General features: G+C 42.4%; 1 protein-coding gene across 4 annotated transcripts in view; it reads right to left on the bottom strand.

The window, feature by feature from the left end:
- Window positions 1–12287, bottom strand: part of Slc35f4 (solute carrier family 35 member F4) — a 231946-nt gene that overhangs the window by 3203 nt on the left and 216456 nt on the right. For all 4 annotated transcript variants that reach the window (XM_052733388.1, XM_052733389.1, XM_052733390.1 and 1 more), the window contains 2 exons: window positions 4467–4592; window positions 2415–2607 (listed from right to left, as the gene is read on the bottom strand). In XM_052733388.1, the coding sequence (XP_052589348.1) occupies window positions 2415–2607; window positions 4467–4592 (319 nt within the window). The remainder of the gene's footprint in view (window positions 1–2414; window positions 2608–4466; window positions 4593–12287) is intronic.

Below are 12287 nucleotides of genomic sequence, written 5' to 3'. Positions count from 1 at the left end.
CTGAGTCTTCCCTTCATTGCATGGAGTCAAATATAGAAAATTCTTACAAGTTAGGAATTTACTAAATGCATCAAATCTCAGCTAAATTCCTCAATTGTCTTTTAATTGACTGAATTGGATTTTGGCATTCTGAGTGAATGTCATGGTGTTTCAGAACTGAGCCTTCGGCTTCCATGAAATGTGCTGTCTATTTTTCCTTGGTTCTTTAGATGAAATAGTCTTCTTTGATAGCCCAAGGAGAAGCATATCCAATTCAATGTGTTCTCCATAGTGAGGGATTCAGCTCGAGTTTAAATGCAACTCAGATCTGTCAGATGAATGTTTGAGGCTGACCTGCATCTGGATTAAGATAACTCCCTGGAGGGCAGGCCACGGCCACAGCTGCAGGAGATGTGGGAGTTCAGAGCACACACTGGGGTTTCAGCTTTGGCTCTCAGACTAGTCCCAGCTAGATCATGTGTGATTCCCATGAAGAGGAGAGGGATGGAGATAAAAACACCAGAAGAAAAGCACTGAGGATTCTCCAAGCCCGGAGTCCATAATGCAGGAGAGAGGCTGTCTCTTCAATTTGTCACAGCTCTGCTTTGGCACAGTGAACTCCGCTGTGCCCTGGTGGGTCTAATGGAGCAGGTGCACTGCCAGCTGGCACCAGGCCTGGTGGAGTGTGGATGCACGCTGCTTGGAGAACCAGAGTCTGACTGCCACGGGTGGCCCAGCCTGACAAGGCTTACTTAGGAGGACACACTAGATGTGCCAGTGACTCTCACTGGTGGAGGGCTGCTTTACAGGAGGCACAAATTCCGTGTGCACAGAGGTGGCTAAGAATAAGTGACGTTTTGGTGACGATTGTTCCCAGATACATTATTTCTGGCCAGGAAATGATCTGAGCACTTTTAATTAGGATGCTATCAACTTCCAGATGTGTTACTGATTTTTCACTCAACTTGGAGGTAATGAGAGATGATAAGCATACAGTTTTGGCCTTGGAAAGCACAACTCCAGGGACCAACAATGAATGCTTGATCCTTCTCTTGAATGTTTTCAGTTTAAGAGCTTCCCTGAGGGATCTGGGCTGGGGTAGGATAAGCCAATCAACGATCTTGCTGGACTCAGGACATTTTTCTCTTGGAACGGCTGTGCTGATACTATTTGCAGCGCCACCCCAGCTGAGAAGGTCAGTGGCGGATCTGCAGGACGAGCATGGTGGGTGAATATGGCGCGATAGAGGGGTTGGCCTTGGGCAGTATGTGGAAGGAGCAGAAGGAAGCTGGCTTTATTCAGAGTAAGCACCGGGGCATTGGGGTATGCTCTTTTCAATGGCTGGAGGAGAAGAGCGGGGTCTTTGGATCTTAGACTCCTCCCACATGAGGTACCAGTAGGTGAATAGCTTGGAAGTGGGAACCTGGAGCCCAGGGAGGCGTACAGCCCAGAGTTCCAGGATGCCCAAGAGAAAAACCTCAGGTAACCTTTAATTAATTAACCAATCAATTAATTAATTTTTATTTTTTATTTATGAATTAATTAATTAATTTTTATTTTTTTCAAGATAGGGTTTCTCTGTGTAGTTTTGGTGCCTGTTCTGGATCTCGCTCTATAGACTAGGCTGGCCTCAAACTCAGAGATCCGCCTGGCTCTGCCTCCTGAGTGCTGGGATTAAAGGTGTGCGCCACCACCGCCCGGCAGGTCACCTTTATTTTGCCCTCAACTGGACACAGTCTACTTAGCCAGGGCCACCAAGCTCATCACTCTTCTGGTAAGGGATTCCTCGTGCAAACCCATTCCCCATACTCAGGAGAGTGAATGGTTTAATATGCAAATGTGAGCCTTTCAATTTCAGCTCCAAAATGAAGTGGATTTTAAACCCAGCTTCCTCAATATGGCTTTCCAATTTATTCATGATCTGCTTTTCTCTTGAATGTCTTCCCCTCCCCTCCCCTTCTCTCCCTTCCCATCCTCTCCCCCTCTTTCTCCCCTCCCCTCCCTCCCCTCCCTCCCCTCCTCTCTTCTCCTTTCCCTCACTTCCCTTTCAGCTGAACCCAGTGCTCTGGCTCCTTTGAGCACTTGGGTGCATCATCCATTCTTGCTTCTGCCTGTCATACCACGCACACAGGAAGCATAATAAGTCACACACCACATCGTGAAGACTAGATGAGGCTACCTAAAGGCCAGTGGTGGCTAGAGTGACCTGGGCTTTCAACTGGGATACCTTAATCCATGGCAGCCACACCATGGATAGCCCTTAGGAAATCAAGAAAGAGCCTACCAAGAGTCTTCCACATGTTCATTGTCTATAACCAATGAAATCTGGGTCATGGAGCACAAGAACAGCCAAGGAACAACCCTACCACGAGCATCTGTCCCAGGGAAGGATCAAGTGACATAGAGAATGGCCGGCACAGGCTGCAGCCACTTACCGAGCCACAGCCCTGCCATTCCACAGAGACAGCCCCAGGGCAGAGCTGCGAAGGAGGACCAGTGCTCCACCTTGGTGAAATACAGGATGACGGGGGTGAAGGAGATGAAGATCAAATTGAAGAAAGCCAAGGTGGAGACAAAGTGCGCGGCTTCACCGAAGTTGGCACTTCCAAGAAACATCTTAAACAGAACCTGGAAAGGAGAGAAGCTCTTCAGCTGCACGTTGAGAGTTTTTTTTTGCTGCCGGAGAAAAGTGAACTCTACTGAAGGCGCTGGCCTAGAGCTTAGTCTCCATGTCTTCCTGCCCTGCCACCTCCACGTGGCTAAATGAGCTGGGATGACACGGCATTAAAATTTCCCATACTGTTCACACGGCAGAGTGACTGTCCCGAAGTGGGTTTCTGGCGGTGTTCTAAGTTCCTGGGAATACTCAATAGTGTGAAAACAAAGCCAATAAGATGGGGGCATAGAGTGAAGGATAAATAAAGGTTATGTGAGCCCATAAAACTCTCATAGTGCTGACAGGCTATCAGTTCTCCTTGCCAACCATGGGATTTGTTGTACCCTTATTATGACAGATGCTGAAAGCTAAGTGGACAGACAGCCTGTTATTCGGTTGTTAAGACAAACACCGAGGCCTTACGTTCATAAGCACTATCCTTCCTGAGCTGAAGATGTCTTCACAAACATTGTGTTGCCCTCTGGATTAAAAACAACCTCTTTTTCTGGATTCCAAACCCATGTGTAGAGGCAGACAACAAACGGAAGGGAAGGGCTAACATGAACTCACAGAGCAGAAGGAGGCGGCGAGGCCTGAAGCCTGTATTCTTAGCTTCTTAACCCTGTTCTCCCTTTGCTGATCCACTAACACATACTGTCAAAGTGAGCAGATTGTGTCTGCCTGGAATTAGGGGTCAGATAGGATGTTGTGTCTGTTAACAACTGTGACCACTCCTAGAATGAATGCGTTCTGTAATCTGACCAGGAGAATTCTCTCTCTATAGTAGCCATCCTGCTTTCCCAGCCATTTCCAGTACAGTTTGGATTTTTAGCTTCATTAAATGTATTAGTTTTTCTCTTAGAAGACTTGATCTTGCTGGTCTCTGGTCCTATCAACAATTTTAGTGGAGTTCCCATGGGAGAACAGATTAGGCATGCGTGGTAAACAATGGACAATTGTCACATTTGTCAGAATCAACGGGCCCCCAAAATATTGTCAATGTCCACGGGCCAGAGTGGTGGTGACTAGGAAAGCCTCCAGGAGGGGAGGCAGAGGGCTGTTTCTGTTTTCCAGAGAGTTTGTTTCATCTACGATTTCCATCTTGATTGAAACTCTACGAGAGGTGAAATTGGAATTGCCCTTTAGATCCACTCAGAAAGTTGGCTTTTAAAGAAGTTGAGCTTCAGGAGAATAACCTTTTAGATTTGCTGTCTGAGACCTTGCTTCTGAAGTTAGGTGCAGTGGCCTCAGTGACATTTTCCTGGATGACAGGGAATCCAGGGGAGAAAGAACACAAAGTCCAAACAGCAGAGAATGGAGTGGCTTCATTTCGCTAATGGCATGGGTTCCTTATAGTGCGGGCTCCCTATGTAGCAAATAGCACACTGTCAAAAGACAGCTTATTATTTTTATACCTCTATGGAGTTAATATAATTACCATATACTCAAGCGAACAAAAATATAGAGGAGAAGAGCTGCTTTCTTTACATTCTTGCTGTAACTGTCTGATTTGGAAGCAGGGAGGGCCACATTGTTGGCTCCAGTCCAGGGTTGTAACCTTAGCTACCTCATATGGCCTTGGAGAGTTACTTAATCTTTCAAAGCTTCAGTCCTTTCATCCAGTAAGTAGAATAAGATCTATGGCGTGTAAGGACATGTCAACAGAGGCGAAATTCCCTGTCAGATGCCCCTCACACAAGTATTGACCAAGAAGGTACTTAACTATTATTTAACACACCTGTATTTTTCTAAGGTTTTCATTGCTTCCTTACTTTGTTCTTAGTCCTAAGCTATGAGTGACAGTTGACTATAGAGGAGGACACAGACATACCTTATATAACGCGGATGTAGAGGCTGAGCCCACTGCAAATGCCACACCTATGATGGAATCCGCGTGGAAATTGTCTGCATATGCCATCATGACAATACCGGTAATTGCCATGATTGCGGCAACTATCTGTCAAACAGAATGGAAAGAAACAGAAAAAAAAATTACGCTTTCACATTCCAGATCAAGTCATTTAAGCCCCACGAAAGCTGCTAAATACTTCCTTAAGGCTAATTACCTCTTCTTTCATCAACATTTACATTTAAGAAGGGTCAGTTTCAAAGAGACCAGTCTGCTCATGCCACAAGCATAGAATATAAAATGCTGTGCTGATTAAGGGTGAGAAACTTTGAATTTGTATTGTTTATCTTCCTTGAGATTAATATCTTTGTTGGTGAAATGGATTTAACAGGAAGTCACATCTAAGCATTTTTATCTGTACTAAATTCTTCAGATTATTCCTTATATATCTTAATCAGCTCCTTGGATCAGTGTGTTTCTGAACATGTCCACAAGACTTGATGAGGGAGATGCACTTTTGATAGAGTTGAGAGGGAAACCCTAGATGAAGGGCAGGAAGACCTCTCAGCATATAGACAGGAGCAAGCTGAATCTGCATTGGTCACTTGGAATGTCCTGTGAGGCCTCTTCTCCCATTCTTTTCATGCAATTTAATTGATTTTAATAGATAAACCACAGAAAGATAATTTAATTTAATTACCTTTTATTTTTATCACTTTGCTAGAACATTCTTTAACTTTACAAATAGAAACATGAATAATTTGACCAGGGTTATAACAACTTGTTGTCAGAAGATAGGACATGGGTATGTTCAGGAGCTCATTCGGAGTGGCCTGCAGCCTTGCATCTGTTTTTTAATTTTCCTGAACTTATCCCACTGGAAAGCATTTCAAAGTTACAGCAAACAGTAAAACAGAACCCTGCAGTAGGAACGTGACATTTCCTCACTGACTTGAAATTCAAGATGAGAACCTGAAAGGGATTTAACTGTAGGAAGACTCACTTTTGAGTATTTTTTTAAAAAACATTTCCTTACTTACTTTGTATACCGTGTTCTGCCTACATGTATGTCTACATGCCAGAAGAGGGCACCAGATCTCATTATAGAGGGTTGTGAGCCACCATGTGGTTGCTGGGAATTGAACTCAGGACCTCTGAAAGAGCAGCCAGTGCTCTTAACCTCTGAGCCATCTCTCCCACCTCCTAGTTCTGAGTATTTCAAAGCCAGAGCCTCTGAAGCTAGCTTTTTCACATTTGGGATATTTCAGGCCATTTTGAATGCTATCAGTGCATTGTTTATGATAAGAAAATGGGAGTAAAGCCTTGAGGGTAGTTCAGAGTGTGCTCATGATGGCTGTAACCCAGTGATGCTTTTGTTAATTACCATCAGTGGCAAGCACACAGTGGCCCCAGGATGGCTCTACATTTAAGTGTCCTTTATGAAAACCAGCAGGAACCCTTGAGAACAGATCCTACATATTAGCAGAAATAGAATACCTTTGTATCAAGTTACTAGGGAGGTGAGAAAATGTTAGCCACCTGGCATTGCCAGGTGTGTGCTCTTGTTAGCGCCTGCCCGTGTGTGTGTGTGTGTGTGTGTGTGTGTGTGTGTGTGTGTGTGTGTGTGTGTGTGTGTGTTATGTAGGATATAATACACACATTGGAAAGTACCAGGGGCATTTTACAAATAAAAAGTTATAGGCTTATAAGTAAACCCACAAGGGGGTTATCTATATCTGAGAATTCTAGAAGGCAACCACTTGCTTTGATTTGGAATTTATCATTCAGCCAGAGAATGTAACCATTTTGGCAGCAGTCTCATTTCAGAGAAATGAAAAAGCATATTGGTCAACTGCATTCTGATTTGATTTTGTGTTTAAATCTTTACCACCTAAAGTGTTCACGTGCAGAAACAGATTTCCCTCCAAACACCAAACTTGGAAGATTAAGATACTTTAAAAAATGTTGCAAGCCAACCATCAGTTTTATTTTTCTTGATCAAATAATTATATAACTACTTGAAACAGGGTTGATAAAACAGTGTTAATCCTAATGAACTTGAACATGGTTAGCTGTGTTTACAAGGTAATATTTGTATTTAGGTCATTGTGTATTATATATAATTCTGAATGATGGGAACTAGGGAAAAAACAGTGCCCCCAACAATCGAAAGAACAGAACCCTTGTTCAGAAACTGATAAACAGATGATACAATTATTTCCAGGACAAGCACAGGTAGGAACTCATCCCTTTCCTCATTAGCCAGAAGTAAAAACAAATGTGAATGAAGAGACTTCTATTATAAGTTTTCTCAAGATGAGACTCAGCTATGGCTAAAGATGACGTAATTTTGTAGGAATTGGAAATTATAGCCATAGCAAGCATCTTCAAGAACTTGTGAAAATATTCGCCTGAACTATTTGAATTGACATGCCAATTACACCAGTGTCTGTTTCAATTGCTTGCATGGGGAGAGGTAGTTTTCCCATTAGGGGGCCAGATAATACTTCGTTAAATTCTGAAAGCATAAAATCTGAGTATTATGAGGTATTAGGAAAGCCCTTCCCATGGTAGAGGCAATGATTTATAAGGCATATAGTACATTCCTATCCAGGAGATAGATGCTTTCTACATTTTAACTTAAAATTTATAATAATCTGAATAGATAAATTCTCTACCTCCTGTTTTAAGAAATTCCCAATGTATTTCTGATGGACACAGCTGGAAGTTGAGGAATGGATCTCAGCTCATCTTGAACATGTAGGAATGCATTGGGTGGAAAGCCTATTTGGAGAAATCATTTGGATGACCCTAGAACAGCTCTGCTTGGTACCATTGGTTTAAACTTCAAAGAGTAAACACTCCAAGCACTCATATAACAAACACCCTAAGCACAGATCTAAGCCACACACACTTTCAGAATCAGTCTCCAATGGCTTGGACACTCACTCAACAGAAAAAATGGAAGGACGCTGCTTAGCATGCTGGTCATGAACTCCCAGGAAGTCTACATCTTAAACAAGTTCTTCTACATGCTCATGTTGACCACCCAGGAAAACTGGGACACTCTGCCTTCCATGAGAACCTCCTTTACCACAAAATGGAATATCTAGCGGGGCTAGGTTTTTGACTTCTGAAAAGCATGGTTTTTCTTACAGGTTATTCCAGATTCAGTTTCTTAACCAATTACACGCATCTAAGTCAGATGAGCAAAACCATCATCATCATCACCATCACCTGACTCTCATTTGGGTAACAATGTTAGTCACCACTGTGATAACAAAACGGACAAGGCTGCCATTTTTAACTTCCCAAAGCTCTCTGTTTCCTTACAGTCGGTGTGGCTACTGCAGCTGAGTACCTCTGGAAATGGATTCAGTTATCACATTTCCCCAGCATGCCAGGCAAGTGACACAGCCCTGTGAGCCAGCTACCATCTTCTGCAAGCTGTCCTTCAGAGAGTTCTTGCCACTAACTCTTAGGGGGAATTTGGAGAGGGCTGGGAGACTATTTGAGCCTGTTTCTGAAACTGAAATGCTCGATATCCTAAACACCATCTGCAATCCTACAGGAGAATCAAGCTTCTTTTACCTTTCAAAGAAAACCCCACTAAAGTCAAGAGAAGCTTCTGGATTTGGGCTGTTTGTGTTTGCATGTGTCTTTGTATTTCCCCTTTTCTGTGCAGGCCCCCCGAAACCCACAGGATCCGATTGCCCTTGCATCATCTCATTCTCTGTGATTCCCATTCACAAATGGTTTCCAGAATTATTTTCTGCCTAGCAACACCACCAATGTTAGGGCCCAAGTCATTGAAATAAGCCTTCAACCCACTTTTTTCCTGCAAAGTTCCTATAAGATCCTCACAGATCTAAATGAGAAACTGTAATCTTAATATGTTTCCTTGAGGCCACTTCTGCTTTTTGAAGCTAATGAGCATGGAAGAACTTCACTGGTTCACAAGGAACCCTTAAGCCTCAAAGCCAACAAGAAGTTCTAGAACAAAGATATTGAACTGTATTGCTGACCATAATTGACCTGAAGTTTGAGGCTATATATCAGTGGTTGAGACTCAAACACCAATTAAGAGCTCAGCCATCGAGGGCTGTATGAACACAGCTTTTGGGTGGATTTCAGTAGACCTATTTTCAAGCAACCGCAGACTCCTTAAACTTCTACACATGCTATATTTAAAATTATGTAAGGAACTATCTCTTTTATTCTGAATCATAAATTGAACAGGAGCTGAAATGTGAAAAATAAAAGAGCTGTGGGAATCTATAACCATCATAAAGGGCAAGAAGTCCATAGAATATTGTGGGTCCTGGGCCTCTACATTTCTAATCCACCCATGACTATTTTTATCTGAATGAAATCCACCTACAAGTGAGATCACAATAAGACCTGGGTAGAAAAGAGAAAAAGAAATCCCAGAAAGAAGGGCTGATAACTGTGTGGATGCCACAGTGACCCTTGAGTTAGGGACTAAGGGTGAGGCCCTGAGACAATGGTCAGAACCTTGCTTTCTCCTTTCTGGGCTCCATTCATAAGGCTTTATTCTGCCCAGAGGGGCCTAACGGGGATGATTCCGCTGTCTATTCTCTGCTGCCACCCCTGGGAATCATGAAGGCTCCTGTGAGTCTGCACTGTGTAGGAACGAGCAGTTACCAAAGCAGACTAAAGGTCATTTTGAATCTTCTCTGAGTGTTCAGGATTAGCACACTCCAGTGGCAGCTCAACTCCAGTATCTTGTTTTAAAGCCATCCTGGGTCCAGTTTAATTCAAATTACAGATTACGAAACAAAAGAATCAGAGCAGCTGATGTTCTCCAGTTAGAACTGGGGGCTCTCAAAAAGACTCCCAAAGAGCCACATTGTGTTATGTTAGCCGCTTGAGAATAACATAATGGGGGGATATTTGGTTGCCGCAGGATCACATGTTGAAGGAACATAAATCATCCCCTAAATTTCTAAGAAAGTTGGAGTCCATTTAAGTATTTTCTTTCTTTCTTTCTTTTTTTATTCTTTTTTTCTTATTGGGTCTGGTCAAGCTAAATCAGACTTGGCGTTTAAGTATTTTCAACCACCAATTCTCCATTTCACTAATTTGAAAATGAAAAATTGAAATAATGATACAAAATGTAAGAGAGGATCAAAATACCAAAGAAGGGGTTCTAAACTTCTAGTCTGGTAGCGAGCTCTTGTTGGAATGAACAGGCAGCAGTGACAGGGAGGGCATTCCATCCTCTGTTCTTTGCTTCTGTGGTGCTGGTGGCAGAGCCCAGAGTCTCAGGTACACCACACCAGCACCCTCAGATGGAGTAACTGTAGCGGTGTTCTTACGATTTTAAGAAATATAGTTAAGTACACAGGACCTCAGGGGTAGAAAAACAGCCACAGGAAAGGCAGCAAGGGGTAGATGATGGCTTTCTAATATCTTTTAAAAGTATGAATTTTACAAATTTCCATGGACTAATCAAATTAGTTATAAACAACTACTCCTGAAAGAGCTGTTTAACACACCACAGATTACCAATAAATTGGATGAAATGACTTCATAATATAAAAATGATGAATATTTTTTTATTTCTATCTGTACTTCAATCAGTAGTCCAAGGAAACAGTATAAATGAGTGATTTATAATGGATAATCTATTATTATATGAGTGTTATCCATTAGTGGTCCAGACAAGACTGTGTTTTCTGATATGACTACAGCTTAAAGCATCTTCTCTTCTGTCCATGGTGCTATTTTGAGATGGAAAAAAAAAAAAAGGAGAAAGCCATCATTATTTATCTTTAACAGGATCTTCCTTGGAGCCAAGCAAATGAGAGCTTAAGTCCAATGACTACCTGCTTACAAGCCTGCCTCCTTTAAGCCCCGCACCCCGCAAGCTTTAGCTTGAGGTAGAAAGAGAAATGTTAACCTTGTGACTGGAAGCAGCCCTTTGTGTTTGGAGTTCAGGAGGATGAATTCTGGGGGACTAAGCCTTGGATTATTTACAGATGGGGACAGTCGGAGCAGCATTCAGGTTGCTAGTGCTATGTTCAACCTCTTTTAATTTCTCAAATGATGTAATTATATATGTGCTCTATATGCCTTGAAAGGAAAAGAATTGCTGATTTGTCAAAAGGCAACATGTTGAATACATTTTAGCACTTTCTGGATTCTACAGCTTGCATGTAGGCATTTTTTTTTGTTGTTGTTGTTGTTGTTCAGGTTTATTGTAATTTTCTTTTTTGTTATAACTAAGAAATTTTCTACATGCGGGCGTTGTTAAAATTAGATTTTGATATCCTTCAGGAGCGGGGGCATGGACCACTTCCTAACACATCCTGTAAGCGGTGTAGCATCTTGTTACCGATTTAAAAAAAAAAGCCCAGACTTCCACTAGCTTTCCTGACACCCACACTTCCTTAATGTTTCTAATGTCTCTACTCGGCGGGCAGATTTACTGACAAGTATTTGTTGGCTACTTAGCATTTCCTCTCCCAGGTTTGTTCTCTACCGGTCACTCAAGACTGCTGGGACAAGTTGCCACAAACTCGGTGACCCGGAACAAAAGAGATGAGGTCTCACACAGGCCTGGAGGCCGGGAGTGCAGACTTACATAAGGCGAAACTTCCAAAGGCAAGTTTAAGAGAGAATCCAGTCCCTGCATTCTCGAGAGACTGATGGTCACCCTGATACTCTGCCATGTGAGTATGTCCTCCCCTCAAGAGTCTCTCATAGGGACACTTGAGTTTTGGATTTAGAACTTACCCTAGTCATCTAAGTCGATCTTTTTGTCATGATCCTTACTGACAAAGCATGGATTCATTCATTCTATCTTCAAGTAACAACCGAGCTTTGCACTCTGCATTATTCTAGGTGTTGGAAACACAGGTGGCTGACTTGATGAGGATGACCAGGGTAGATAAATGGGTCCTGCACGAGGGTCCCTCTATTTAGCTTAGCACTCTGTTGTTGCCACCTGAAAATAGTTCATTTTAAAGGAAGTGCTTGCAGTTGTATATTACACAGGGCTTAAAAACAGAGGTAGCCTTTCCGGAACGGCACTGTGAACAATGCAGGGAAGGTCCCTGCGTGCATGGGATTGTCAAATTTCCTCATAGTTGACAACCTACAGCAGTGTTTCTGCTATAAATACATGACCCTGGCCTCTTTGGGTGCCAAATGTAAGGTTATTCAGTGGAGTGTGTACATTTAGAAAGAAATAAGGAAAGAAAAAAAAGGGAAAAAGTTCCTTATTTTATTTCTTATTAAATCTATCTTTTGACTGTTCATGTCAAGCTTCCACTCTGAATTTCTGGGCAATGTCTCTCAAACACAATCAGAAATTTTGTAACTATATTTTTTCCCCTCTAAAGAGATAGAGGTCTTTCTGTTAACAAGGCTGGCCTTGAACTCCTGGTCTGAAGTCTTCCTCATCTTCAGCCCCCACTACAGACAGTAGAGTGCACCTGGCTCTTAATTCTTTTAAAATGAAAACTTTTTTTTTAGTCAATGGCTGCCAGACCCTTTGTCTGTCCGTAGACATTAACCTCAGCATTTGGAAAGAGACAAGGACCTAGGCAGACTGTCAATTAGACAAAATTTGGGGAAAAAAATACATTTCAAACGCAATCCTGGACAGCTCTCCCAGAAAAGAATAGATTGCATAATCCTGATCCTTCAGAAAACAGAGTTCCTTCGATGGTTTTCCTTGTAAGGTATTACTGCCTTGATGTGGACTGGAGCATGCCAGATATGAATGGGGTCTGGCTCCTGAAATCCACATGGTTCCCAAGAAATCTGCTTCTAATG

This window comes from Peromyscus californicus, unplaced genomic scaffold, assembly GCF_007827085.1.
Source record: "Peromyscus californicus insignis strain IS unplaced genomic scaffold, ASM782708v3 Scaffold_12__1_contigs__length_115047231, whole genome shotgun sequence".
NCBI lineage: Eukaryota > Metazoa > Chordata > Mammalia > Rodentia > Cricetidae > Peromyscus > Peromyscus californicus.
The sequence above is the reverse complement of the archived record's forward strand: the minus strand, read 5'-3'. Positions and strand labels throughout refer to the sequence as shown.